At 34.5% G+C, this 27643-nt stretch overlaps 1 protein-coding gene across 2 annotated transcripts; it reads left to right on the plus strand.

Annotated features, from left to right (window-relative positions):
• Positions 1 to 20724: 20724 nt before the first annotated feature.
• On the plus strand, positions 20725 to 23768 carry LOC104119022 (uncharacterized). Of its 2 annotated transcripts, XM_033652234.2 has the most exons (6): positions 20725 to 20823; positions 22315 to 22553; positions 22639 to 22729; positions 23159 to 23233; positions 23374 to 23437; positions 23527 to 23768. In XM_033652234.2, coding segments are annotated over exons 2-6 (318 nt in total). In that variant the 5' UTR covers positions 20725 to 20823; positions 22315 to 22551; the 3' UTR covers positions 23613 to 23768. The 2 variants fall into 2 exon arrangements, with proteins under 2 accessions (XP_033508125.1, XP_070057971.1); XM_070201870.1 differs by having other exon boundaries at positions 20731 to 22553.
• The last annotated feature ends 3875 nt before the right edge of the window (positions 23769 to 27643 follow it).

Raw genomic sequence — 27643 nt, forward strand, 5'->3', positions numbered from 1 at the left:
CTACCACAATTTACTAGACATATTTTTCCGAACTACGCTAGCTGGCACTAAGTTACGGCTCGCTCGGATCGCACCAAGGTTTTGTTATTCCTAATCCCGCCTTTAAACCCTCAGTATTGATCCCTCACATACGTTAGGAGTGATGTTGTTCAACAACTACCTAAATATGCACTCTCTTCCGAGTAATACACACTAAATAGGCACAGTTGATTGAGAGCTCTTCAATCAACCACAACATAAACGTAGTTGAACAAATAGAGAAAACGCTACGGCAAATCTATACTAAACGTAACAGGAAAATCATCCTCCAATAGGTTTCATCAAAACCCTAGATTAGAAGTTTAGCTATGCATACTCATAGTAACAATATCCAAAGTATTTTGCATAAAAAAGTACAAAGTAAAGATGAAGGAATGTAGAAATCGATGATTCTTTCCCCCCAACGGTGTTCCACGAGCTATTCTTGTCTCCGATCGCACAACACTTTCAAAAGTGGTGTTTAATGCCTATTTATATGTGTAGGAAAAGACCTAAACGACATAGCCCAAGTCCAAGTCAAATAAGGTGACGAAATAAGCCCTCAAAATCCAGATCATGCTTGCTATGGACCGTGCCTCGCGAGGTAAAACGTGAGATGCATCTCGCCTCAGACCGTGCGGTGCAAGACATTCAGCGCGCTCATCCTCGCTTTACCCCTCGTGCCGCCTGCTCCCACGCGAGCTCAGAGGCTCGCCTCGCCAGCTCTAACGCAAGCTTCCGGGCGTGCTTCGCATGTTGCTTCATTTTTCCGTTGCTCAATTCTTTCTTTCTTCTTTCCTATTGTTTTCGAGCACGCTTTATACGTTAAATATTCCTTTTGCTCTAATTTCATCCACTACTAGAAATTCGATAAAAACCGACCAAAAAAATCGACCAACGTTGGTCGGTAATGGCAAAAAACCGACCAAAATACGACCATTTACGTGTGGACGGTATTTTTGTAGTCGGAAAGGAATACCGACCAAAGTTGGTCGGAAATTACCGACCAACTTTGGTCGGTCAATTAAATTCAAAAAAAAAACATTGCAAAAAAAACCGACCAAAGTTGATCGGTTTTTTCCGACCAAAGTTGGTCGGTATTTTAATTATGTAAAAAAAAAATTCACCATCTGGAAATCGAACCGGGGTCTGTACTGTGGCAGGATACTATTCTACCACTAGACCATTTGTACATTTTGTTTTAAGACTGTCTTTTATTTGATTTATACTTTTTAATTGTATTTTCGCACGAAAATAACCGACCAAAGTTGGTCGGTTTTATTAAAAAGTAAAATTACCGACCAAAGTTGGTCGGTTTTTTTAAATGACCCGCCGAATTAACCGACCAATTTTGGTCGATTTTTTTAATATTAATTTTTATTTATATTAATTGAAAAACCGACCAAAGTTGGTCGGTTTCTTGAAACATAAATTTCGCGGGACTCAAAAATAGTTTCCCGCATTTTTGCGCCAAAGAAAACCGACCAAAGTTGGTCGGTTTTTGCCAAATTTCTAGTAGTGATCTCCAATGTACCTACACATAAAATAGACTCCATTATGCGCAAATAAAATATAATTTAGCATTAAAACACCTAAATTGTAAGGTAAATAATGTACTAAAATATGGAATTCTAAGCCAAACATCATAAAACAACTTTAATAGACACATGTATTTTGCTTTTCACGTTTATTTATCTTTTAAACAAAATCCATCTAAGGTTGAGGTACGCATCAGAACAAATAGGAAATCCCATAGAAGGCTATCCCGTTATTGAAAGCTTGAACTGCATGTAAGGATCAGAGAAAAGAGATTTGAGAGTTGAAATTTGAAGCGAAAATAAGACAGCACGTTGAAAAAATTACCTTCAAGAAGAAAATGGCCTCCTCGGGTGGAAGAAACTTGCTGACAGTATCTCCTGTTAAGACACGAGATATTGTAAAAACATTACGCGTCATACTTTCGCATATAAATTGAAACGGATGGAATAATAATAATAAAAATTCTATCGAGTGATGTACGTAGAAATTTTGTGTCAATATTTGAAGATGTTAATAGAAAACAGCATCATTTTTTATATTTATACCTAATATTTTAATATTAATTATTATTTATACATCCAGAGTATTTAAAAAATAATAATAAATCGACAGAGGGTGCCTATGCCCCTGATTCTATCGACTCTACCCTCATACCTAATTTGTGTTCTTGGTGCTCCGAGCAAATCCCGACCAGCAGTCAATTGTCTTCTACCCAATTCCCAAAAAACAAAAAAATGGACAAAATTCAACAGGTCGTCCGATCAATCAATAAAATTATCAACAAATTAGGTTGAAACCAACTCACCCTCCGACGGTGCTGAGCACAGACCAACCCGAACATCACTACATTTACTATTTATTTTTTCTAGCCGGTATAAATAGACTATATACTAATTATACATTTGTCGGCTATTTTAAATTTAAACAATTGATGAACGACTATTTAGGTTAATTCGTCTATATACTTGTTGCGGAATTTAGGTTCAATCTATTCGTCTATTCTTCTATAATTGGTAGTTGTTTACAGGATAAGTTATTCATGTGTTAAAGAGTAACATAACTAATATCATGTTTGGTTGCTTTAGTTACTTTGTACCAGACTAAGTATAACTAATGTTATGCTTGGTTGCTTTTTTCATTTGGAGTAATGCATGGATAAGTTATACAACAAATTTATGTATTATTAATGCAAGGTAGAATGTGTAACAACTAATACATGTATTAATACATGGATTGAACAATCAAATGACCAAAAAACCCTTATATTTAATTTAAATTATACATTTATAATAAAAATAAAATAAATATTTAACAAAAAATAATCTCTACATTACAACCCATCAATTGCTAATGCATTACTAATCCTTACATGACTAATTCTTCATAACTAAACTATGCATATAAAACTTTGCATAAATAATCCCTACATTACTAATACCTCTGTAATCTAACCAGCAACCAAACGAGCTGTTTGGTACCCATTTGATTCATTACTTGATTTGCGTTCATCAACAAAAACGTAGTGTAATGATATTTTCTTAATTTTCTCTAGGTATTTTCTTACCTTTCTCTATTGTTGACATGCCGCATGTGCTTATTTTGGCATCCAACTGAATGCATCATTCTTTCAAACGTTGCTCGTATTATTTGTGTTAATCAATTACTTATAACATACATAAAATCTGTAACTATGACATCTATTATGTAAGTGCTACTTTTGCATATAAGGCACGTGTGACGAAGCTTAACTTGAAATATATGTGGAAGAGCTCAAATGGAACAATTAGAAACGTTCTAAATGGTGATTCTAATATATTTGCGGAATTAGGTAAAGATTTGCATGTCTTGTGATGGGAAATAGACCCTTTTTTTCACCTTAGAAATACACGCATCTCACTCAATCATGGTTAATTAATACCACATATTTTTACCTAACAAAATTACATAATCATGATAAGTTAGTATAGTTTGGTATAGTTTCTAATGGCGGGTGATATCTCTAAACTATGGCTTACTAGAAAATTGCATACGGAAATTAGCATTTACTGCAGACACTTCTTTAGAGAATCAATTCCCTAGAAAAAAAAAACATACATCGTGTCACAGGGATCTGATACAAGATCACAGAGCTAAGTATCTTTCTACATGTAGGAAATGTATTTTTACAAGGATCAACGCTACATCCTCATAAATAAGTACACAACTACACACTTTTAACTGTTCATCCTTTTCTTTGCAGCTTCCCATTCCAAGTGAAGAACACGGACCCTGATGTGGCAAATAACAGAGTGAATTAAATTCTTTAAACTATAGTAGTTTGATAATAATTAAACACTTTGCCTGAAAAAAAGGACTTAGAAAACATGTCTAGATGTCAAGACATAATATCCAATTTTAAGACATCATAAGACATTAAGATTTAACGAAATGCACTTCTTAAACACAACAAATAGTAACAAATTGCAGGGGTTTCATGATCAATAACAAGCTGCAAACTCAAGTCAATACCAAACCAAAAACTCCTCGCACTACAGCAAAATTCTCTACAAGATCTGTTCCTTTAAGCATAAACTCTAAATTCCACGAAAGCAAGGGCTCTCTCTCTTCCACTTGAAAGATACAGGTTTTTCTTGTTCTTTCAACAAAACTCCCATTAAGGATACCCAAAGGAAATCTTGAACCCATTGAAACCTCAAAAACATTTCACCAAATCATCCCTCTTAATTGGTCGTTCTAAATGTTCAGCCCAATTTCTGGTGATTTTTTGTCGTTCCTGGCAACCGTCAGGATTTTGACAAGGCAACCTAACGAAACTTTGTGACCAATTTATGTTTAAGCGAGTCCAGTTTTGTTTTAAAAAATTAAAGGAGGCCAAAACTTAGAAGTCATACTAAATGATCCTATTTGTGCAGATCACCCAATTTACCTAGAGATACATTGTCTGTGAGGGTTCGTATAGCCAACCTCACTTGTTTGGGACTGAGGCATAGTAGTTGTTTCAATTCAATAGAAACACGCTCAATTCCACAAAGAGCATATACAAAATCTGCACGGAAGAGGGATTGATTAAGCAGTTGCTTGTCAGGAAAGAATCCTATGGCTAACAAATGTGGATTCCAGACTTGGGGAAAAGATAGTCTTTTGGTGAAGTTGGATATAGAGGCGTATGACTACGTCAAATGGGACTTCCTTCTAGGAATCTTGAAAGACATGAGATCCAGAGCAAAGTGGATCAGTTTGGTAAAGTTCCGAAATTCCACATTCTTAATATACTCCGTGTGGTGTCTTTTCTTCGCAAGGGGGACTTAGGCCGGGGGTCCCCCTTTACTTTTGTCTTGTTGATGTAAGACCTAAGCAGAATGACAAATATTGCAGTGCAACATTGTTGGATAATGGCTTTTTAAGAAGTTAGATAAGGGATCGTTCTGTTAATTCCAAAGGACAAAGTGCCTATCTCTAATATTTTGTAAGCAAATGACTCTCTCCTCCTTGGTGGTGCCAAGGAAGCGTGATGTTATTCGAGCTGGTTGGCATCATGAGCTGCAGTTTTAGGGAATGCCTGTTGGGGCTAATCATAAAGCAGATATGATAAGGACTGGAGTCATGGAAAATGCGAGGAAAGGTTGTTAAAATGGAAGGGCCAATAGTTCTTAACTTATCATTGGGTGGTAGGCTTCTTCTCGTTAGTGGTGCGACAGATGCGCTACAGGTGGAGAGGAGGCTTGATAAGCTAAGTAGAAATTGTCAATGGCCAGGAAATAGAGAAAAGATAACTCAATTATGCAACAAACAAAAGGGCTACAGTGGCTGAGTACTGGACAATGGACGGATTGGAAATGATGTTGAGGTATAACTAATTGGGAGGTGGATGAAAATTTTGCTCTCTACTTCAGCTAATTGATTCTTGTTCTACTTGGAGACACGCAGAGGGTAAAATAATGTGGAAACAGAGCAGACGTGGTGTGTTTTCAGTTAAAGCAGTTCAAAAGTTTTATATGCAGACAGGAAGACCTCACAGGAACAAGAATAGTTGTGGAAAACTTTATGGGGAAGTAGGGAACTTAACAAGTTAAATATTTTACATGTTTGTTGACAAAGGTGTTGTTTGACTCAGACGAACCTACAGAAAAGAGAATTGGAAGCTGTGGAGATCTGTTCCCGCTCGCATTTGGTGGATTGTATGGAAGGCAACAAATCATAGGCGATAACCAAAACAGAATTTGTACATAAAATGTATTCTCTATTAGCATTTTAGTGAAAGAGATACAGACAGCATGTTGGATTTCCTTAAGTCCTTATATGTGCAGTAATGTAGCTGGCTTTTGTTTTGTTGTAATGCACACTCCATAGCATTCACTTTACACTAGGTGCAATAAAATGGCTTTTTACCCAATCCAAAAGGAAGGGGAAAAAAAAGAATCCTCGATGTGCGTAGAGGAAGATAATTAGACGAGTAAGCATGTTAGGGCGATAAAGGTGTCGAGCCAAGCCAAGATATAAGCAAGCTCAGGTCAAGGCCCATAATGGTACATGGAGACCAGGCGAAGCCAAGAATTTTTTTAAGTGTGTTCAAGCTTGAAAGAAGTAAAATAAATTCTTGAGAAATGGCGTTCAATACATCTTATATACCTTTAAAACCTAATATTTTATCTATATATACTAAGGGTGGCAAGTGGGCCGGTCCCGGACCTAAACAGGCTAAGTGGTCCGGTCCAAACGGTCCCGGTCCAAACGGTCCCAAATTAAACGGGCTAAACGGTCTTTTTGTAGGGACCGGCCTGAGATCGGGATCGGGACCGTTTGGTCCCGGGCTAAACGGTCCCGGCCGGCGGGCTAAATGGGCTAAGTAGGCCCAAGGAATTTTTTTTAAAAAATTAAATAGAAATTAGAGACAAAAGGATGTTAAAAATAATATCTAAGTCTAAAGACAAAAATATTGTAAAGAGATATGCCTTGTAATTTTATTATAGTATTAAAAAATATGGCAATATCTTTCTTAGTCTTCATCCCCCCTATGGAATGAGCACAACAAGGTGCTAATACCACTATTGAGAAGAAAAAGAAACTAATCAAGATGTGCTAAAATATAAGTTACATAATACATACTAATTTTTGTTCATATAAGTTACATGGTATCTCTTACAAACTTCATAAATCTATCAAGGTCCGGAGGAATTTTAGTTGGTGGTGGCGAAAAAGTAGCTTGGTCATTGCCACTTCCGGGCGAAGCAACATCCTCCGCAAGTTTAGCTAGCATTTCTTCGTAAGCTTCGTCTTCATCTGGTTGTGATTCAGCAAGTCCAAAATTTTTTCTTTCCGACCGGATCCAATCTCTGAAAAGTAATGATTTTTCCAAGCTCTCCCTCATAGACGCTCTATAATCACCGAGTTGAAGTCTTGCTTGACTCAAAGGGCTCTCTGATGCCATTGTTGAAGCTTGAATAGTTAAAATGCCTCGGGCAATCCTTGAAAGAACCGAAAAGTATTTTTCTTTGTCCTTCCACCATTCCAAAAGATTAAAGGAGCTGTCGGGATTCACTTCCTCAATTCCCTGCGACAAATATACTTCAAGCTCATTTAGTTGTGAAAACTCACTACTACTAGAACCTTGAGAACCCATAAACCCCGCCCAAACACTAATCCCGCAGTTCTTTTAGATGATTAAGAATCAGAAGAAGAAGGAGTTGGAACATTTGGTCTAGCATGATTTAATGCAACTTGATAAGTATTAAAAATAGTTTGAGCATTTATTCTAATTGTGGCTATTGCTTCCGGAAGTTGAGATAATTCCTCATCTTCAAGTGCTAAACCATTATAAACAGTTTCAAACCAAAAATGAGGACCTCCTAATTTCATACAAGGATTTAACAAAGCACAAACACCATAAATAGAGGGAATAGGGAAAAAATATTTTTAAAACTTTTTTCTCATATAATCAATAGCAAGTTTATAAATTTCTCAACCCTATGAAAAATGAGCAAACAAATTTGCAAGTTCTGCAATATAAACTAAACAATTAGAAATAGTAGGATAATATTGCCCAGAAAATTCATTTGTAGCAATATGAAATTTTTCTAAAAAATCTACAAGTATTTTAACATTAACCCAATCCCCATTTGTAAGGTGCACATCATCATCACTTGCATGTGCATTAAATATTGAGTTTATGGGGTTTCTATATTCATATGCAACAACCAAACTTTCATACATGTAGTTCCATCTAATTGGACAAGGTTTAGGAACCTTTCTTTCTCTTAGGCCAAATTCATCGCATCTTTTAAAATATTCTCTAAGTATACTTCTACGGTTTGAATAAAAAAGCCAGTTAAGAGCCATTTTAACCTTTTTAATTTTAATATTTAAAATTCTCATACCATCACCCATAATTAAATGGTAAATATGACAAATACATCTAACATGAAAAATATCACTAAATACAGAATTTAGCGTTGTGGTAAGCAAGGCTATAGCATTTGTGTTACTAGTTGCATTATCCATTGAAATTGACATTATTTTATCACTAATGCAAAAATATCTACAAATATCTGTAACTGTGCTAGCAATAAACTGTCTTGTGTGACGTGAATTAATTATTCTATAAGAAATAATGCGCTTTTGCATTATCCAATCCTCATCAATCCAATGACTGGTAACAGTAAGACAATCACAATCGTTATCACTTCTACCAATATCAGTTGTAATAGCAATACGATAATTTATATGAGTAAATAAATAGCACAAATATTGTTCATATTCATGTTTATATTTATAAATATCGCTATTTACGGTTGTGCGAGGAAAACCTTTATAAAGGATTAAAAAAAATTCTAATATAATGCACAAAGTTAGGGTCACAAGGAAAACTATAGGGTAAACATATAACATTTACCATTTTTGCCAATTCTTCCCAATCTTTTTTTGGATCATAATATAAAATACCACCGGTAACAGTATTAATTCCCGGTTGAAATTGATTTGAACCGGTACTAGGGTCAACCTGACTAGGAGTAGATAGACTTTTCCCCTCGGCCAAAGCTTTCAAACGAAGATATTTCACTTTATCTTGAGGGTGTTTCAATATGTGTCTAGCCAAACTTCCCCCCCCTCCCCATCCCACTCCACCCCGATCCAAAATATTTAAAAACTAACTTCGTACCACAAGTTTTACACTTAGCCTTATTTTTCGGAATTAGTTGAGTAAAAAATGGCCAAACGGGAGATGTTTTCGTCCGTTTGCTAGGTTGTCTAGAAAAAGTAGGGGTAGTAACAGGAATATCAGATGGGGCATCATTTGGATTAGCAGGGTTATCACTAGTTGGTGTATCATCATCCGGTTGAGTTTCATCAAAATCTATTTCCTCGTCATCATTTTCATCACTAGTTGAATTGGAATAAAGAGCATTCATTAATTCATGGTCTAATTGTTCACCAGCTTTAATATTATGGCAAAATTGACTTTCAGTAAATTGTAATAAACTATTATCGCTATCAAGAATAGCATGTGTAGGACGGATATGGAGTTTGGTTCGAGGAGCCCGGGGCAGTGGAGGAGGAACATATTGAGCACTAGATTCGTCACTCTTGGATTTTCCCTTATTTTTACCAAAAAGTTTTTTTAAGGAAGCCATCATAATTAAAAAAGTAATAGAAAATAAATAAAACAAACAAAACTATAATATTAAAACTTAAGAGTTGAAACGGTTTACCGAATTGACGAACAATTTGTTGAAAATTGATTATCGTTGAAGACTTCAATTCACCAACTTCACAATTATTTCACGAATTGTAACAACAAAGTAAGCAATAGTAGCAATTATAGAAGAAAATTAGAGAGAGATTGTGATAGATTGATGATTTTGTAAGAAAAATAAAAGAATGAAGGGGTATTTATAGTTGAAAATAGGGAAAAGTGTAATTATAAAAAGTTTGGGATTAAAACAAAGTTGGGGGGTTAAATGGCTATTTTATAAATAGCCAACGACTATTTTTGACAGCCCAACTGTTCGGCCCGCTAAGGGACCGGTCCGGTCCCTGGCGGGCCAAATGGTCTCGGGCCTGGCGGGACCAAAGCATAAGACCAGCCCACGAGACCGGCCCAGGCCCACTAAAACCGGCTCATACGGCCCTGGCCGTTTAGCTCGTTTGGCCCGCGGTCCCGTGACCGACCCATTTGTCAGCCTTAATATATACAGTATAAATTTCTCACGAATAGTATAGCTTCGCCCATGATGGAGGCTGACAATCTATGAGTGGTGAGAAAAGACAATTTAGAAATGTTAAGAAGAGAAAGGTAGATCTAGATGATGAGTGAGCTCTCAACTGGAATCAAAAGATAGGAATTTCAATAATATAAGTTTGACATGAAGATGCTCGTGAAGGTTACGCAAGCAATGCAGCTTATGTCAAGCTTAGTGTAGCACCATCGATTTGTTTTTGTATATGTGGGTTTTGCTAACCTATATCATATATATGCATGTATATATGAGTTTTGCTAACCTACTACATAGTTATAGTAGGTTAGTTAGTTTCTCAAAATTATCCTCACTATTTGCTATCACCACATTAAACTTACGGGCTTTTTGTCCTTTCCTAAATTCCACAATTTCTCTAATAACTATACTCAAACAAATTCATACCTCTTTCCCGTTAGTAACCCCTCTACCTCTCTCATCTTTTTATTCTATTCATAGTCAGCTTGCAGAGATGAATTCATAGCCAGCTTGCAACTATAATCTTCCTAAGAATCCATTAATGAAATAATCGACCTAAATGTGTTATGTGCTTTAGTTTCAACTTCAGTGGGTTTTTTTCCAAATAAAAGCATATGCTTCCTCTTTAATTTCTTCCCCCATTATCCCATTTTCCCCTATTAATTATGCACAAAATTTAGTAAAAAAATAAGTTTTATTATCAAGGCCTTTATTCTTCTTTGTATCTGTAATATTTTATGAGCTCAAATTTGTAGCCATTGCAAGAACGAGGGAGGGAATTAGATAGGGTAGCATAGGGACGGCGGGGAAGGGAATGAGGGTGAGAAACAGACTTTGGGTTTAATTTTTTTTGAGATTACCAAAAGACCTTCTCTATGACATTATTGCAATACACTTATTAGGCGTTTTTTTGATAAACCAATTATTTACACAATGCTAGCCTGCCACACTAGAAGGTTAGCAAAACCCTTATAATATATATATACTAGTTATGTTTCATGTGTTTCGCGCGGTCAAACATATCTCTTTATAATGTTTGTTGATATAGAAAGATAAAAAACTTGTAGCAAAATTCTATTAAACAAATATATTTATAATAGAAGACATACATATGTAATATTAAAAAAGCCCAATATGTAAGAAAAAATTACATAGAAAAAATAAACACAAAAAATCCAACTGAAAGTATCACATAGAACTAAGTATTCGACTTCTTCTTTTTCTGAGTGTTCTGGTACCAATATATTAGTGTTCCATATAAAAATGAAAATTAATAACCATTCCATATTAGTTTAATTTACATCAAGTGCATAATTAGGATAATATGAGAGTAATTCTTTTTCCTGTATAATATCTGCAAAAGAGAACCCAAGAACACTGTGCAGCTCTAGGCTATTTAGTACAATCATAACCAACTATTATTAGATATAATACCCAATAAAATATGAAACATGTGTATCTTCAAGCACAACACAATTATATTTTGTCTATTATTTGACCAGTTTAGTAGTGAGCCTTTGTCATTCCAAATCAACAGCATAGACGAAGTTTATATTCCCTTCACTTCCAATATATTGCATTGTGTAACATGGTTCACATGATCCATATTTTGAAATATGCTGAAATCAAAAAAGGAAACTATAGTTAAAGCTTCTGCACACAAATGTCATGTATCATTGATAGACATAAACCATGGATCCTTCACACTACTCAGATTTAACCATAGAAGCATTTTTAGTGTCGTTGCAAATCTTCCCTTGTTCCCTTTGGAGTTGTTAACTTGCATACACCGTTCCCTCTGATATCTTAAAAGCTATGGCATTTATGACGATGTGAGAGCTTTAATACTTGAGTACGGGTACTCCTATCCGCTCTTAACACTTATGTTTTTCAAGGCAAAGGCATATGTATGTTTTTCAAGGCAAAGGCATATATATATGTATGTATTTCAAGGCAAAGGAATATGTTAACTCGTCAGTTGCTGCCTGGGATGGCTGGGGACTTGTAACTCAATTTTCTGAAAAATTAAGAGAAGACGTGTTATACGAGGGACTTTAAAAAATAGAGCACTAAGAACATTTTTAGAATGAAAAGAAGTTGTTACTCATCACCATTATGTTCATAGGTTTTAATAATTAGATCATAACCGGTTTATTTGCTTTGCAAAACATCTTGATCAGAACTTAAACAGTATTCATCAATAGGAAATAGATCATGTCAAGTATTTTGATATCAACATCCAGTAACAGACAGGGTACCTGATTCATTAACTTCTTCAAGGTTACAAAACTCATGTGCTCCATTGAATCATGGTCAGTTGCATAGCAGATGAATGCAAGTTCAAATATTTAAATGAAATGAGGTAAAAATAAACATTTAATAAGATTTAATTTACTTTGCCGATCCACATTAAGGATGAATCATGAATGTAAGATCAAACTGTATTTTGTTACTTCATGCAAGAACACTGGAACTCTGCTTGATAACAGATTTAATGAAATGATATAGGCAAATACGAGATAATGTGACCTTCAAAGTCTTAGATGGTAACCGGAGCCTCCGTGAAAAGACTCAATACGAGTAATACTTTCGCAACCAAACCAAGTAAATACATCAGTTTATAAAGGAATTTAGTTGTTAGAACTTCTGCTTCTTAAAATCATGTCTAAAAGTTTCTGTTTCAAATGTAGGTTTTTTCCTCTATTTAAAATAAATTATGCCAAACTTGTGTTTGTTTTTTTAGTTTCTAAATTTAGGGGAACTTTGTACTGCGGTTATTCACAATACACTAACAGAGAAGCATGGTCACTGATCACACAAAAACCTAGGAACTTCCAATTTGCTAAGCCATTACATGATTGCCATAAAACCGGAAGAACAAAGACTGCCAGTTCATATAGACATTAAAAAAATGTCATCAAGGTTATTTCATACGGAAACTAATGATTGTTAAGAGAAGATCATAGTTGTTACTATATTTATTCAGAGAATGTCAATACCTGATGCAGAGGTAGCAAACATCTTATGTCTATATATAAGGTTCTTTAAAGGTAAGAAAAATATGGACGGCTAACAACAATATTGATCATAGAATAATGAAGGAAAAGAATTAAAGTTAGTTTATTGCTTACGTGAATGAGTGTCCTGAAGCACTTTCCCCTTATTTTTGTACTACCCACTTCGCTCCAATTTAACCTGTTTATTTCAACAGCACGAATCGAATAAGCATTTATATAAGTATGTCTGCAGAAGACTTGAATATAATCCTAATAAAATGATAAACAAAAAGACCATCAGATGGAGCAAATGTAAAGGCCTTAAGATAGTTCAAAGAGGAAAACCTAGGGTTCAGGAAGAAAAGCTTCAGAGAACAGAAGAAGAGAAGTTACATCTTCTGTATACCTCAAATATTCGTTGTTTAGTTACATCAAGTTGTCAGTTCCCTTTACTGTATCCCTCTGATCATTCCCCTTCGATTTGTCATCATTATGTGCCAGCATTTTGTCTAGGATAAAAGTAATTAAAAGAAATAAACGTTAAAATAATAAGAAATGACATAAATTAGATGTATTTAATTTTTTTTTTGCAGATTTTCTGGATATAAAGAGAATAGAAAACGTTTTAGAAAAAAGAGATGAATAGTATATTAATGATGAAAGAAATAATAACGCATGCTTAATTCTTAGCAAATTTTAAATGCAAAAATAAGGAAAATTATGTAAAATCTAAGAAAAAAGATAAATGTGAACCTTCGCCAAAGAAACATATCATCATTCATTTTTTCAGTTTTATTATATATATAGATTTAAATTTCTCAGGTGACAGTTGTTGAAGTGTTTTGCACATGCAAGTATGCAACCATCGTTGTTAGAAAGATTTTGTGAAAGCCCCTATATTCCACCTATACTTTCCCGCTATATTGGATTTTGTTTGGTCATTCGAATTTGATATGTGATTGCTGAGAATTGGGCTTGTTTGAAACCTGGATATGCAACATAAGCTTAAAAAGACTTATAATACATACGCGTACAAGGAAGAAAATTTATCTTTTTTGGTTCGTAAGGAAAGCAAAATCAAACTGTTAGCAATGATGAATTACAAGAGAGAACAGAAGTAGGTTGTACTTGTGAAAATATGAAAATCCAGTCCAAATCAAATCTAATCTTCACCAAATACTCTCAAAATCGAGATATAAACTCCATAGAATATTTCCAATCGTTTGCAATAACACCCAATACAAACAAAAAATATTTTTATAAAATACCGAATTCGAATTCAAAAATTTCGAAACTTTTTAATAGATGTTAATTGTGGAGAGTCAGATAATTAATATTCATCTGTTGCTAGCCCTCCATCGGAACGCCAACAAGAAAAGTGGAAGCCCAGAAAAGCTCCAAACTTCAGGCATGACAAAATTCAAATCGATAAGAAATTAATCTTTTTCTTCGCCATTGTTAGAGATAATTATGAAAGAAAGACATACTCATTTAAAACTAAATTTGTGAATGGGGGTTGTCTGGGTAAGAAAAGAAATGTGAGGGTGTAAAGGAATTTACTAAATTAAAAGGCTACAATCAAGGGATACTCATTTAAAATTAATGTGTATATAATTGATAAATTGTATATGATCATGTAACTAAGGTAAAACTTGATTAAGGAAGGTAAATAAGTTTCATATGTAGTATAAATAGGTAAAAATGCCCTTTCCAATTTCATCTGCCTTGTTCATCTTTCACCTGACCCGGCCTGCCTGCCCTGCATTTCTCTTTCGCTCGTCTCATACGGGTCTCTCTCCCCATCCTTCCTCCTCCATTTCTCACAATAACAAGGTTCTCTTTCGCCTTTCTCTTTAATTGTTTTTCTTTCAAAGTGTTGATTATAATTTGTTTTCTTTTTTTGTGCATTTTGTTGTTACTTTTTATATCTTATGTATGCGTTGCTTTCAACTGCTTTGTACTACTGAGTTTTGCTTGCAACATGTTGGCTTTTTGTAACGACCCGATCGGTCATTTTGAGTATGACAACTCTGTTTCCCCATTTATTGCTTATTCTGTGTTCAATTATCGTTATGTGACTTGCCGAGGTAGTTGGTTTGGTTCCAAAAATATTTCGGAATGAGTTGAGACACTTAGTCTCAAGGTTGGAAGCTTAAGTTGAAAAGGTCGATCAGATGTTGACTTATGTGTAAACGACCCCGGAATGGAATTTTGATAGTTCCAATAGCTCAGTATGATAATTTCGTACTTAGGAGTGTGTTCGGATATTTATTTTGAAGTTCGTAGTTAAATTTGGCTTGAAATAGCGAAAGTAGAAAATTAAAGGTTTGGAAGTTTGACCGGGAGTTGAATTTATTGATATCGGGGTCAGAATATAATTCCAGAAGTTGAAATAGGTCTGTTGTGTCATTTATTACTTGTGTGCAAACTTTGAGATCAATCGGATTTGATTTGATAGGTTTCGGCATCGAATGTAGAAGTTGGAATTTCGTTAGTTTTGGTTAGGCTTGAATTGGGTGCGAGTCATATTTTTTATGTTATTTAATGTGATTTGAAACCTCTACTAAGTTCGTATCATATTTTAAGACATGTTGGTATAATTGGGTGAGGTTCCCGGGGCCTCGGGTGGATTCCGGATGGTTAACGGATCAAAAAAGGGACTTAGAGCAATTCTGGAAATTTTTCAGTTCTGGTACGACCGCACCTGCGATGGAATTGGTCGCAGGTGCGCGACTGTAGAAGTGACAATCTGGTTTGAGAAGCGGGATGGAGCAGTGTGGGTAGTGGTCGCATGTGCGAGGAAATTTCTGCACGTGCGAATCCGTAGATGCGGAGAAAGCAGCGTAGAAGCGGAAAGGGGTCTGGTGGGCTGGTCCGCATAAACGGACACCTTCTCGCAGAAGCGAAACATGGCTCGCAGAAGCAAAAGGTAGTGGCCTTTAGTGATTCTGCAGATGCGGAGTAAACGTCCGCACCTACGAGACCGCAGATGCATCTAAGTTAGTCGCAAATGCGAAAGGCCCTGGACAGAATATATTCGAAGGGTCCGAGATTTCTTCTCTTTTCTTACCTTCAAGCATGGTTTGGGGTAATTTTTGAGCGAGATTTTATGGTAATTCTTGAGGTAAGCCACTTGTGACCACTTTTAGTCAATAATATTGAATTATCATCAAATATTCCGAGTAGATTACGTGATTTTGAGGTATAATTCGAGAATTTAGTTGGAAATAAGAATTTAAGATTTGGAGGTCGAGTTGATGTCAGAATTTGGTAAATTTAGTATGGTTGGACTCGTGGTTGAATGGGCGTTCGTATTTTGTAACTTTTATTGAGTTCCGATATGTGGGCCCCACTATTGACTTTTGAGTTGACTTTTCAGATTTTATTCGGAAACTTAGCATTTTCGTAAGGAATTTATTCCTATAATTCGTATTGAGTATATTGAATTGTTTGTGACTAGATTCGAGGCGTTCAGAGGCCAATTCGCGAGGCAAGAGCTTATTGGAATAGAGAATTGTACGGTTTGAGGTAAATAACACTTCTAAACTTGGTTCTGAGGGTATAAATCCCCGAATTATGTATTATATGATTGACTTGAAGGTGACTCACATGCTAGGTGACGAACGTGTGGGCGTGAACCGTAGAAATTATGACATAATTGAATCTGTGGAGTTGCGTTGTCAAATAATCATGTTATTTATCCATATATCATCCATGTGTTAGAGAAATTGAGCTGAGGCTCATGTTAAAAATAATGCTTAGGCTATATGCCGATATTATAGGGACCCATAGAGGTCGTGTTGTAGTTGAATTTCTTGTTTAAATTATAATTTTGTACTCAGTCACATCTATTATTTGCATATCATATCTCTGTCTCTATTGCCATTTATTGATGCATCATATCATCATGTCGGGCTATTTTTCATGACATTGTGAGCCCGAGAGACACGAGAGATAGATGACTGAGTGAGGCCGAGGGCCTGGTTATGAGTGATAATTATGGGATCGGGTTGCACGCCGCAACATGTCTTATTGATTTATGTCTGGATCTGGCTTATTATAGCGCTTGGGCTAAGGAGCCCCTCTGGAGTCTGTACACCCCCAATGAGCGCAGTTGTTATTTATATTTGGGATGGATCTTCCATGTGCTGGATTTGCCCTAACATCTATATTTGAGATGGATCTTCCCTGGGGTGGATTGGCCCTAACATCTATATTTGGAATGGATCTTCCCCGGAATGGATTTTCTAGAAACATTTATATTTGGGGATGGATCTTCCCTGGGGTAGATTGGCCCTATACAGTACTGAGTGACTGACTGATATTTGTTATTTATATTGAGGGCTGGATCTGCCCTGGGATAGAATTTTCCCACACAATACTGAGTGATTGAGTACTCTGAGAGTGTGAGCACGCGAGGCTTTCATTGCGTTGCATCACATACGGCATGTACATTGGCATGTAAATATAGAGATGTCATATTCCTCGTATCATTTAGTTTTGGTCTATGTTTACTTGTATTAAGAATTACTGTTGAACTTCAAAGCATGTCTACGTTTCTGTACTATTATTTCTATAATTTGGATTGTACCTGTTGAGCTCGTCACTACTTTCATCCCAAAGGTTAATCTTGTTACTTATTGAGTACATTATGTCGGTTGTACTCATACTATACTTTGCACTTCGTGTGCATATCCAGGTACTTTCGTATACGGCGGCTGCTAGATTTTGGAGATTTATCTGTTGGGGACTATCGAGGTAGATGCTTTGGCGTTTGCATACCTTGACTCTCTTTCTTTCAGTTATTTGTATGGTTCTATATTTCTAGATAATGTGTTTTCATAAGTCAAACTATGCTGTCATTTAGATACTCATGTACTCAGTGACACAAGGTTTTGGGAGTGTATGATTTTGACACACGGTATTTTTGTATCAGGAATTATGGATTTATACTCTTAAGTTTAATTTATTATATTTTCAAACTTAAAGAAAATGTGGTTTATTATAGATTTTCGCTTGCCTAGTATCTCGATAGGAGCCATCACGACATGTGAAAATTTGGGTCGTGACACTTTTATACTACGCGCTTGTTTATGCGTTTGGGTATGTTGTTTTTGTTGCTTGTTTATGTGTTTGAGAAGACTTAAAATGTTAGGGTTTTGCAGCTTGTGCCGTCAATTGACAACTCGATTATAAAGAAGGATAACGTGTGAATATCTCACGTTTGCAATTTGTAAAAGATTAGGGACTTTTGTGGAGTGCGGCTTTATGGGTTAGCTTGTATCAGGGGTACGAGGCCTCTGCAATTTATTGTCAACCCAGATGGCTTAATGATTTCTTGGATCCAATCAGTTGTTTTATAAGAATTTTAGTTGCTTAGATATATTAACTAACCTACTTTCTCTACTTTTTGGTATAGTTATTGCATATGGGAGCTTTTTCCAATATCAATAAGATAACTTACATTTTCAAAAAATAAAAAGATAAACCTACCTATATAAAAAAAAGATATATTGATAAACAAGTTTATTATTAGTGATCTACCGGATTACTCATTTCTTGCCCCAAATTCAGAGGCAAAGTAAAATCCTGTTGCACTATCTCTATCTCTAATAACTGTTAAATCCCTTAATAATAATGACACTGAAGAGAATTTATGAGAAAGTTTGATATCATGAGAATAACATTATAGCCTCCATCTAAACTACTTGCAAGTTCTCATAGCTCTACATCATCAAACACTTACCAAATTTTTACCCTTTCATCAAAAAAATCACCAAACATATCCCAGATTAGAACTTGGACCACATAACTTTAGTTGAATAATTGTTTTAGATATTGCCATTAGACGTGCACATTCTTCTCAATCTTAACAACTTTTGCCCAGTGGCCAATAGAGAGTAGAGGAAGACACTACCAGATTTTATTTGCATTGAATGAGATATGAGGTATGCGGTCTTTTTTTATGTAAGCATGTTTGATATGTGCCTTTGGCATATGTTGTGGACTCTGGTATCGACCTTCAGCGTTTTGCCAACCTTGGGATGGTTGCAAACCTTGTTTTCTAGCTTGTAGCTAAACTTTATTGTGTTGAATGTGAAAAGTGCATGTTGGCTCTTTTATGTGAATTTACAGTTCGGATTCTGTTATCCAGCTTGTTGTCAGACTTTAGTTGCCTTGCTAGAAGAAAGACATTTAGTCTCTTTCTGTATACACATATCTAATGTTTATTTTGGGTACATAATACAGACTCTATTACCTTGTTTGTAGCCAAATATTTTATGTTGGGTAGGAAATTGGAGAGACAAAATTTTCATCAAAGGGATTCAACATTTGAAGAAGTAAACGGTGGAAGTTTCTGGTGCATTCTTATTCTAATCCACTTTATTTTTATTGGATAGAGAATCAAGACTTTCGGTGAACTAATATTTCGTTCAAAACTTGGGGAGATTAATGCTCGGTTAAGAAATGAAGGGCTGATAAGTACCTTATCCTCTTCTCTTTTAAAGTGCAAACATTTCAGTCTTGGAGGTGTTGGTGGTGGTTCGAGTCTTGTGGTGTGGATATGCTATAATAACAAAATTAACCTGGATAGGATTGAATCTAGAGTGGTTAATCTAGTAAAGCGACATGATGATAAATGGACCTCGGGCATAACTCATCCCTAAAAGTTAGCTTATGAGGTGGGGATTGCCCAAAACTATATAAGGAGACCAAGGACCTCAAATCTAACCGATGTGGGATAACTCAACACCCTCTCACGTCCAGGCCTGCAAATTGGAGCGTGGATAACATAAATAGGGGCCCGGGCCTGGCTCTGATACCATAATAAATGGACCTTAGGCCTAGCTCAACCCCAAAAGCTAGCTTATGAGGTGAGGATTGCCCAAGACTATATAAGGAGTCCAAGGACCTCAAATCTCACAGACGTGGGACAACTCAAATTCGTATAAAATTTATACAATATGTATTTTATATGTATTTTGTATAAAATTTATATGTATTTTGTATGTGGTGTGTTCTTACTTCCTCTCTGAAAATTTCAATCAAAACTTTCTCTTTTAATAATATTTTGATATATATCAATAATTTATGTAAAAAAGATAGTATTTATAACTTAAATACAAATTTCATACAACGATTCATACATTATACAAATAATTTTTAACTTTAATACAACATTCAAATAAAAAAAACTACAATAGAATACAACTTAAATACAATTTACACACAACTATAATACAACTTTATACAAATTTAATACAACTTTATATGTATATAGTATGTCATGTGTTCTTCTTCAAATTTCAATATGAAAATCCAGCCCAAATTAAATCTAATCTTCACCAAATACCCTCAAAATCGATATATAAATTCCATAGAATATTTTCAATCGATTAACACCCAATACAAACAAAAAATATTTTTTGAAAATATCGAATTCGAATTCAAAAGATTTGATATTTTTTAATAGATGTTAATGGTGGAGAGTGAGATAATTAATATTCATCTACTGCTAGCCATCCATCGGAACACCAACAAGAAAAGGGGAAGCCCAGAAAATCTCCAAACTCCAGCCATGACAAAATTTAAATCGATAAGAAATTAATTTCTTTCTTCGTCACTGTTAGAGATAATTATGAGCTTTAGAAGAAAAACCTTGTAGAATCTGTATAGAAGAGAGTTGATTTCAAAGAGAGAAAAAGGAAAATCCTTTAGAAAGAATTTGTGATTGGGGTTTGTGTGGGTAAGAAAAGAAATGTAAGGGTATAAAAGGGAGTTACTAAATTAAAAGGCTACAATCAAGGCATACTCATTTAAAACTAATTACTATTATATAATTGATAAATTATATATGACCATGTAATTAAGTTAAATCTTGATTAGGGAGGGTAAATAAGTTGCATATGTAGTATAAATAGGTAAAAATGCCCTTTCCAATTTCATCTGCCTTGTTCATCTTTCACCTGACCTGGCCCGCCTACCCTGCATTTCTCTTTCGCTCGTCTCAGACGGGGCTCTCTCCCCCTCCTTCCTCCTCCATTTCTCACAACAGCAATGTTCTCTTTCGCCTTTCTCCTTAGTTGTTTTTCTTTCAAACTGTTGATTATAATTTTTTTTCCTTTTTCTCTGCATTTTGTTGTTACTTTTTATATCTTATTTATGATTTGCTTTCGGCTGCTTTGTACTACTGAGTTTTTCTTGCAACATGTTGGCTTTTATAATACATGCTTGTTTATGCGTTTGGGTATGTTGTTGTTGTTGCTTGTTTATGTATTTGAGAAGACTTAAAATGTTAGGGTTTTACAACTTGTGTCGTCGATTGACAACTCGATGATAACGTGTGAATATCTCAGGTTTGCAATTTTTAAAAGATTAGGGACTTTTGTGGAGTGCGGCTTTATGGGTTAGCTTGTATCAGGGGTACGAGGCCTCTGCAATTTATTGTCAACCCAGATGGCTTAATGATTTCTTGGATCCAATCAGATGTTTTATAAGAATTTTAGCTGCTTAGATATATTAACTAACCTACTTTCTCTACTTTTTGGTATAGCTATTGCATATGGGAGCTTTTCCCAATATCAATAAGATAACTCACCTTTTCAAAAAATAAAAAGATAAGCCTACTTATATAAAAATAAAATAAAAAGATATATGGATAAACCAGTTTATCATTAGTGATCTACCTGAGTACTCGTTGCTTACCCCAAATTCAGAGGCAAAGTGAAATTCTGATGCACTATCTCTATCTCAAATAATTGTCGAATCCCTTAATAACAATGACACTGAAGAAAATTCATGAGAAAGTTTGATATGATGAGAATAACATTGTAGAGTCCATCTAAAAAACCTGCAAGTTCTCGGAGCTCTACATCATTAAACACTTACCAAATTCTTACCAATTTCATCAAAAACAAACATCAAACATATCCTAGATCAGAACTTGGAGCACATAAGTTTAGTTGAATAATTGTTTTAAATATTGATATTAGACTTGCACATTCTTCTCAATCTTAACAACTTATGCCGAGTGGCCAATAGAGAGTAGAGGAAAAGATGCTACCAGATTTTATTTGCACTGAATGGGATGCGAGGTATGTGGTCTCTTTTTATGTAAGCATGTTTGATATGTGCCTTTGGCGCATGTTGTGGACTCTGGTATCGACCTTCAGCTTTTTTCCCACCTTGGGATGGTTGCAAACCTTGTTATCTAACTTGTAGCTAAACTTTATTATGTTGGATGTGAAAAGAGGCATGTTGGCTCTTTTATGTGAATTTAGTGTTCGAATTCTGTTATCAAGCTTGTTGTCAAACTTCAATTGCCTTGGCTGGAAGCAAGACATTTAGTCTCTTTATGTAACACATATTTGTTGTTTGTTTTGGGTAGATATTACAGACTCTATTACCTTATTTGTAACCAAATATTTTATGTTGGGTAGGAAACAGGAGCGACACAAAATTTTCATCAAAGGGATTCAACATTTGAAGAAGTAAACGGTGAAAGTTTCTGGTGCATTCTTATTCTAATCCACTTTATTTTTATTGGACAGAGGATCAAGACTTTCAGTGAACTAATGTTTCGTTCAAAACTTGGGGAGATTAATGCTCGGTTAAGAAAGGATGGATTGATAAGTACCTTATCCTCTTCTCGTTTATGATCCAAACATTTTGGTCTTCAAGGTGTTGTTGTTGCTTCGAATCTTGTGGTGTGGATATGTTATAATAACAAAATTAACCTGGATAGGATTGAATCTAGAGTGGTTAATCTCATAAAGCGACATGACTCGATGTAAGTTCATGGAATTTCTAATTTTGAGTTATACATTTATTTGTTTTACTAGTAATGTAATGACATTAAACAATGTTCATCACAGGCATAAGGATTTCCGAAGGAAAGGAAACATAGCTGAATGTGAAGCTGTAAAAGCAATACTTCTACCTTTTCCAAAGATTTCTGTTAAACCAGTAATAATCTTCCTCCTTGCATTTTGTGCTCTACTTCTAGCTGACCATTCATGTTAAGAATTTCACTAATGCTCCCTCCATCCCAATTTATAAGATGATGTATGACTGGACACAAAGTTTAAGAATGAAAGAAAAAATTTTAAAACTTGTAGTCTGAAACAAGACATAGAAATTTTTGTGTCTATAAATCGTCACATTAAAGGTATAATAAGAAGTTTAAAGTTAAATTGTTACTAATTATAGAAATGTATCATTTTTGGGACGGACCAAAAATGAAAGAGTGACATAAATTGGGATAGAGAGAGTAACATTTTTTATTTGTTTGTGAAATTTTTCTTGGATGATAAGCTATGTATTTCTTTTTCTTCTTGTTTTTCCTTTTCTTTAGGCAATGTTACTTGATCTTTTATTAAAATATTTTGTCTTCAGGTAGGGCTAGTTGCCCTGATGGTTGAGGATGAAGAAGGAGAATGGGAGGTGAAAAAGAAGAAAAACAAGGAGGAGGTGAGTGAATGAATTAGTTTTTTACCTTGATATGATAATCATCGCAATTATGTGACTGTTAGATCGAAAATGACAATTTTTTATTTTTCTCATATCACTTTTATGCCTTCATCTTTATTAGTGGTTTTTTCAATCTATAGATTACACCAGATTGGTCGCAGGTCTTGACCCTCAAGAAAACAACTGAAGAAAAAATTAAAAAGGGTAGGAAATGGATTTCTTGATATCCCTTCATTAACATTGTTTGTTTTATCCCTTCATTAATATTGTTTGTTTTGCTTTGTCTGAAATAGAGGGAGTTATTGGCATTGGATCTGTTGGAGCTTTGCTTGGGGTAGCTGTTGGGATAGTTGCATCTTCTTTCTTCCGCAAGGATTGATTTGCATTGGAACCAATTTCTTTCTTATTGATCCTATTTCTTATCCTTTAAAGTCATTACGTAGCTTTAATGATATTAGTCATCCAATTTTGGCGCAGTATGTTTGTTGTAAGAATAAAATAAGTTTCTTTGTAAGATTTTGCATACATTGATTTATATGTGCGGTCACAATTAATAGCTAGCAAACTAAGATGTGTGTTTGGTATGGCAGAAAATATTTTACATGAAAAAAAATATACTTTCATATTCTATAGATGGAAGTTGTTCGTCAAAAAGAAAACAACTATAAACTCTTACTCCAAATTAGTTGTTCCTCAAATACTTAGAATTATACTCCTATCAATCTTTATTTGTTAATACTAAAAATATTTTCATCAAAATTTAAAAGGTACATGTCCACGTTCTCTCTCATCTCGAATTATTTTGTTTTAAATTTTCTCACTGCTTCGTGCATGGACCTCTGATAGAGTATTTTGCCACATATTGATTCAAATTCTATAACTTCAATACACTAGAACAAAGTTACAATCTCAATCATATAACTTATATTTGGGAAAAGATTAAAGGAAAAACAACAAGACCAACCATTTAACTTGCCGGTTGTAGGAAATAAAGTCCACCATAAGAGGTGCTCTTAGGGCCCATTAGGCAAAGCACAATAGTTTTAGTAATTACTGTAACCCTAGTATTCCATATATAAGTACACTTACTGTGTACAATAAAGTGAGACACTCTACAGTATTTTTCTACGCCTAGTCTTCTCCTAAAGTTAGACTAGGGTTTAGACTGTGGAATATGGGATTGCTCCAACATATCGTGACAACCACCACCGACCAGTGATTCCAGTCGCGGTTCATCCGTCTTCTGCTTCCACTTCACTAAGAAAGAGTAAGTTCTCGTTTTACAATTTACGCGTTAATCTAATGTGTTTAGAGTAGCATGTTCCTTCATTGGTATCAGAGCCATTGACTGGTTTTCTGGTCCAAAAAATTATAGAAATGTTCTGATTTTCTACGTGAATCTAGAACTGTATTTATTTATAATTTTTTTATACGTGTGTTATGCAATTGGAAATTGATAAAGCAATATTTAAACATTGATTTAAAGTTAAGTATGAATCAGTTTTAAATGAGTTCTTTACCTGGCAGTGTTATATATTGGTATTAAAAAAATTAAAAAGGGGGTCTTGTTGAATAGATCACTCAAATCAGTTTATACCAGATTTTTTTTTTTTCGATTTGGATTTGTCCAAACGCCTTTCCACCGCCGTTTTTTCGCTGCATAGAAGCCACTGTAACAACACCACTGTCACTACTGTTGAACTTAGGCGAGGAGCTTTGTGCTCCAATAACAATGGCGGAGCGGAGCTTCAAACTCCAACGGTGATGGCAGAGACTAATAAGAAATTAAAGGCGAGAAGAAAATTCTTTTCTTTTTCAAATCAAAAGAAAAAATGATTTGGAGCTTTGTGCGTCATGGTTGGCGGCTATAAGGACTTAAGGGAAGAAGATGATGAAATTAGATTTTATTTTTCTTCTTCCAAGTCAAAACAGATTGTTAGAATATATTTTTTGTTAATTAAAAAAATATGAAGAAGGAAGTATGGAGTTTGGTACTCCAACCTGGTGACGGCGCAAGAACGGAAAAGAAGAATGAAGTTCTTCTCTTTTTAACACTAAATATTCTTTTATTAAAAAAAAAGTTAAGTGTGCTTTCCACGTAATATTGGATTTTCTTGAATCACTTGTGTGTGGTCAAAATCTGTTATGAAAATCCTTGAAAATAAGAGATTTTAGCATAGTATGAAAACGTGCCAACATAATTACCAAAAAAAGTCATATTTATAGATATTGGCATTAGATGGCCAATAAATATATATCACAATAATAATATGTATATCAAAATGTATATCACAACTTTCTTTCCTTCTTTGTCTATATTAAAATTTTATTTTTCTTCTTTGTATATCTAAAATATAAAATTATAAAAAGAGTTACTTAAAATTTATTATTGTCTCTATATCTTGTATATCACAATAAAAATAATTATATTTTTTGTTTATCCAAGTGTATAACACATCAAATAACGTGTATACCAAAATGTATATCACAAGTTTGCTTTCTTTCTTTGAGTATATCAAAATATTATTTTTCTTCTTTGTATATCAAAAATTTATTTATTTTCCTTTGTATATCCTATTGTATCACACATAAATTCTTGTGGATATACACAAATATATATGCTAGAATATATTGATATATAAGATGAGAATTAGAACTATTTTTTTATTAAAAAAATAAAAAAGACGAAAGAAAAAAGAATGAGAATGAATTCACCCATCAACACCAAGAATTGGTCGTGTGACAAATAACACAAAAAAATTCACAAGAAAACATCTATTTTTAAATTAGTAGGAATAACTTTTTATTCGTCCAATTTGAGTTGTACCGGAGACATAAGAAATCAAATGGGTTCACATTAGGATTGTGTCTATTATGGTAGTGTCAATCGGTTCCTTTACTATCCGTAAAAGCGTTCGCTCTCCGCTTCTCCTCATCTCCATGAACCCGTAATATTTCTGAATAGTATTCAACCATTACAACTTCCCAAACATTATCAAAGAACATATGCCCTTCCAAATCCAGATTGAAAAGGAAAATTTGTTAGATTGAAGAAGAAGAAAAAAAGAAAAGATTGAAGAAGAAAATTGGAGAAGAAATACGGGGAGAAATAATAAATAAGAAACTAGGGTTATTTAGAATTTGGCTATATAATGCCAATATTTTGGGGTTACCTTTGCCAAACCTAATATAGGGCTAAAATATTGCCAATTCTCTTTATGTGTTGTCATACCATGTCATTTTCTCAATAAATAAAGATAAAATGGCACCAGGTGACAACACATAATAAGAATTGGTAATTTTTTAGCCTTATATTAGGTTTGGCAAAGATAGCCCCAAACAATTGGCATTTATATAGCCAAATCCTAAAAAAAAAACTACTCTCTTATATATTCTCTCTCAAGCAGTTGGCCCCAAACCGTCTGTTCCCCCCCACCCCACCCCGCTCACTTCTCTTCTTGTTCACTGCTTCCCTCCCCCTTTCTCTCCTTGTATTTCTTCTTCTATCCCTTCTCTTTCGCCCTCATAGTTTAGCAAAAATATTTGCAAATTATGCAAAAAATATCAGTAGGATGAAAAGGTAAGGTTAATCTCACATCAGAGAAAATCAGAAGCAAAAACTATGAGGGAAAAGAATTCATTTCAACTTTGTTTTTCTTCTCTCTTCTTTTTTTTTTTTTTGGTTGGATTGAACGAGTGGGTGTGATTGATATTGGTTGAAAATACCTAAACGAGTCTATATACAAAATTTGAGCAATATTAGAAGTGATTTAGATTGGTTTCAGGTAAAAATTCAAACCTAAAAATCCAACTGCGACATATGTATATCACGTTATATAGCGTGTACATCAGTGTATATTACACATAGGTTTTTAAGGACGTCTGTGTATATCACTTTGTATATCGTGTATATAACATAATTTTCTTATGGACGCCCGTGTATTTCACATTGTATACGCATATATAACACAAATTTTCATGGATATACACATAATACACGTGATATACATGAGATATCACTGATGTATATAGAGATATACACGGGATACAATTGGGGATACACATGTGGAGTCATCTTGAACTTGAGTTTTCAATCTAAAATGTGTTATACAAAGAAGGAAAATAAAATTTTAATATTCTTTTTTGATATACACATTATTATTATTATTATTATGTAATACATTGTGATATACAAATAATATAATTATTATTGTGTTATATATATTGGATATACATATAAAAAACAAGAAAATAATTTAAAACTATTTGGAAGTTTTTTCGAATACTGCTGAAGGAAATGGACCCTAATTTTTAGGATGATGGTTGCTATGAGAGAGAGAGAGAGAGAGAGAGAGAGAGAGAGAGAGAGAGAGAGAGAGAGAGAGAGAGAGAGAGAGAGGATTTTAAATA

This window comes from Nicotiana tomentosiformis, chromosome 4 (assembly GCF_000390325.3).
Source record: "Nicotiana tomentosiformis chromosome 4, ASM39032v3, whole genome shotgun sequence".
Taxonomy (NCBI): Eukaryota; Viridiplantae; Streptophyta; class Magnoliopsida; order Solanales; family Solanaceae; genus Nicotiana; species Nicotiana tomentosiformis.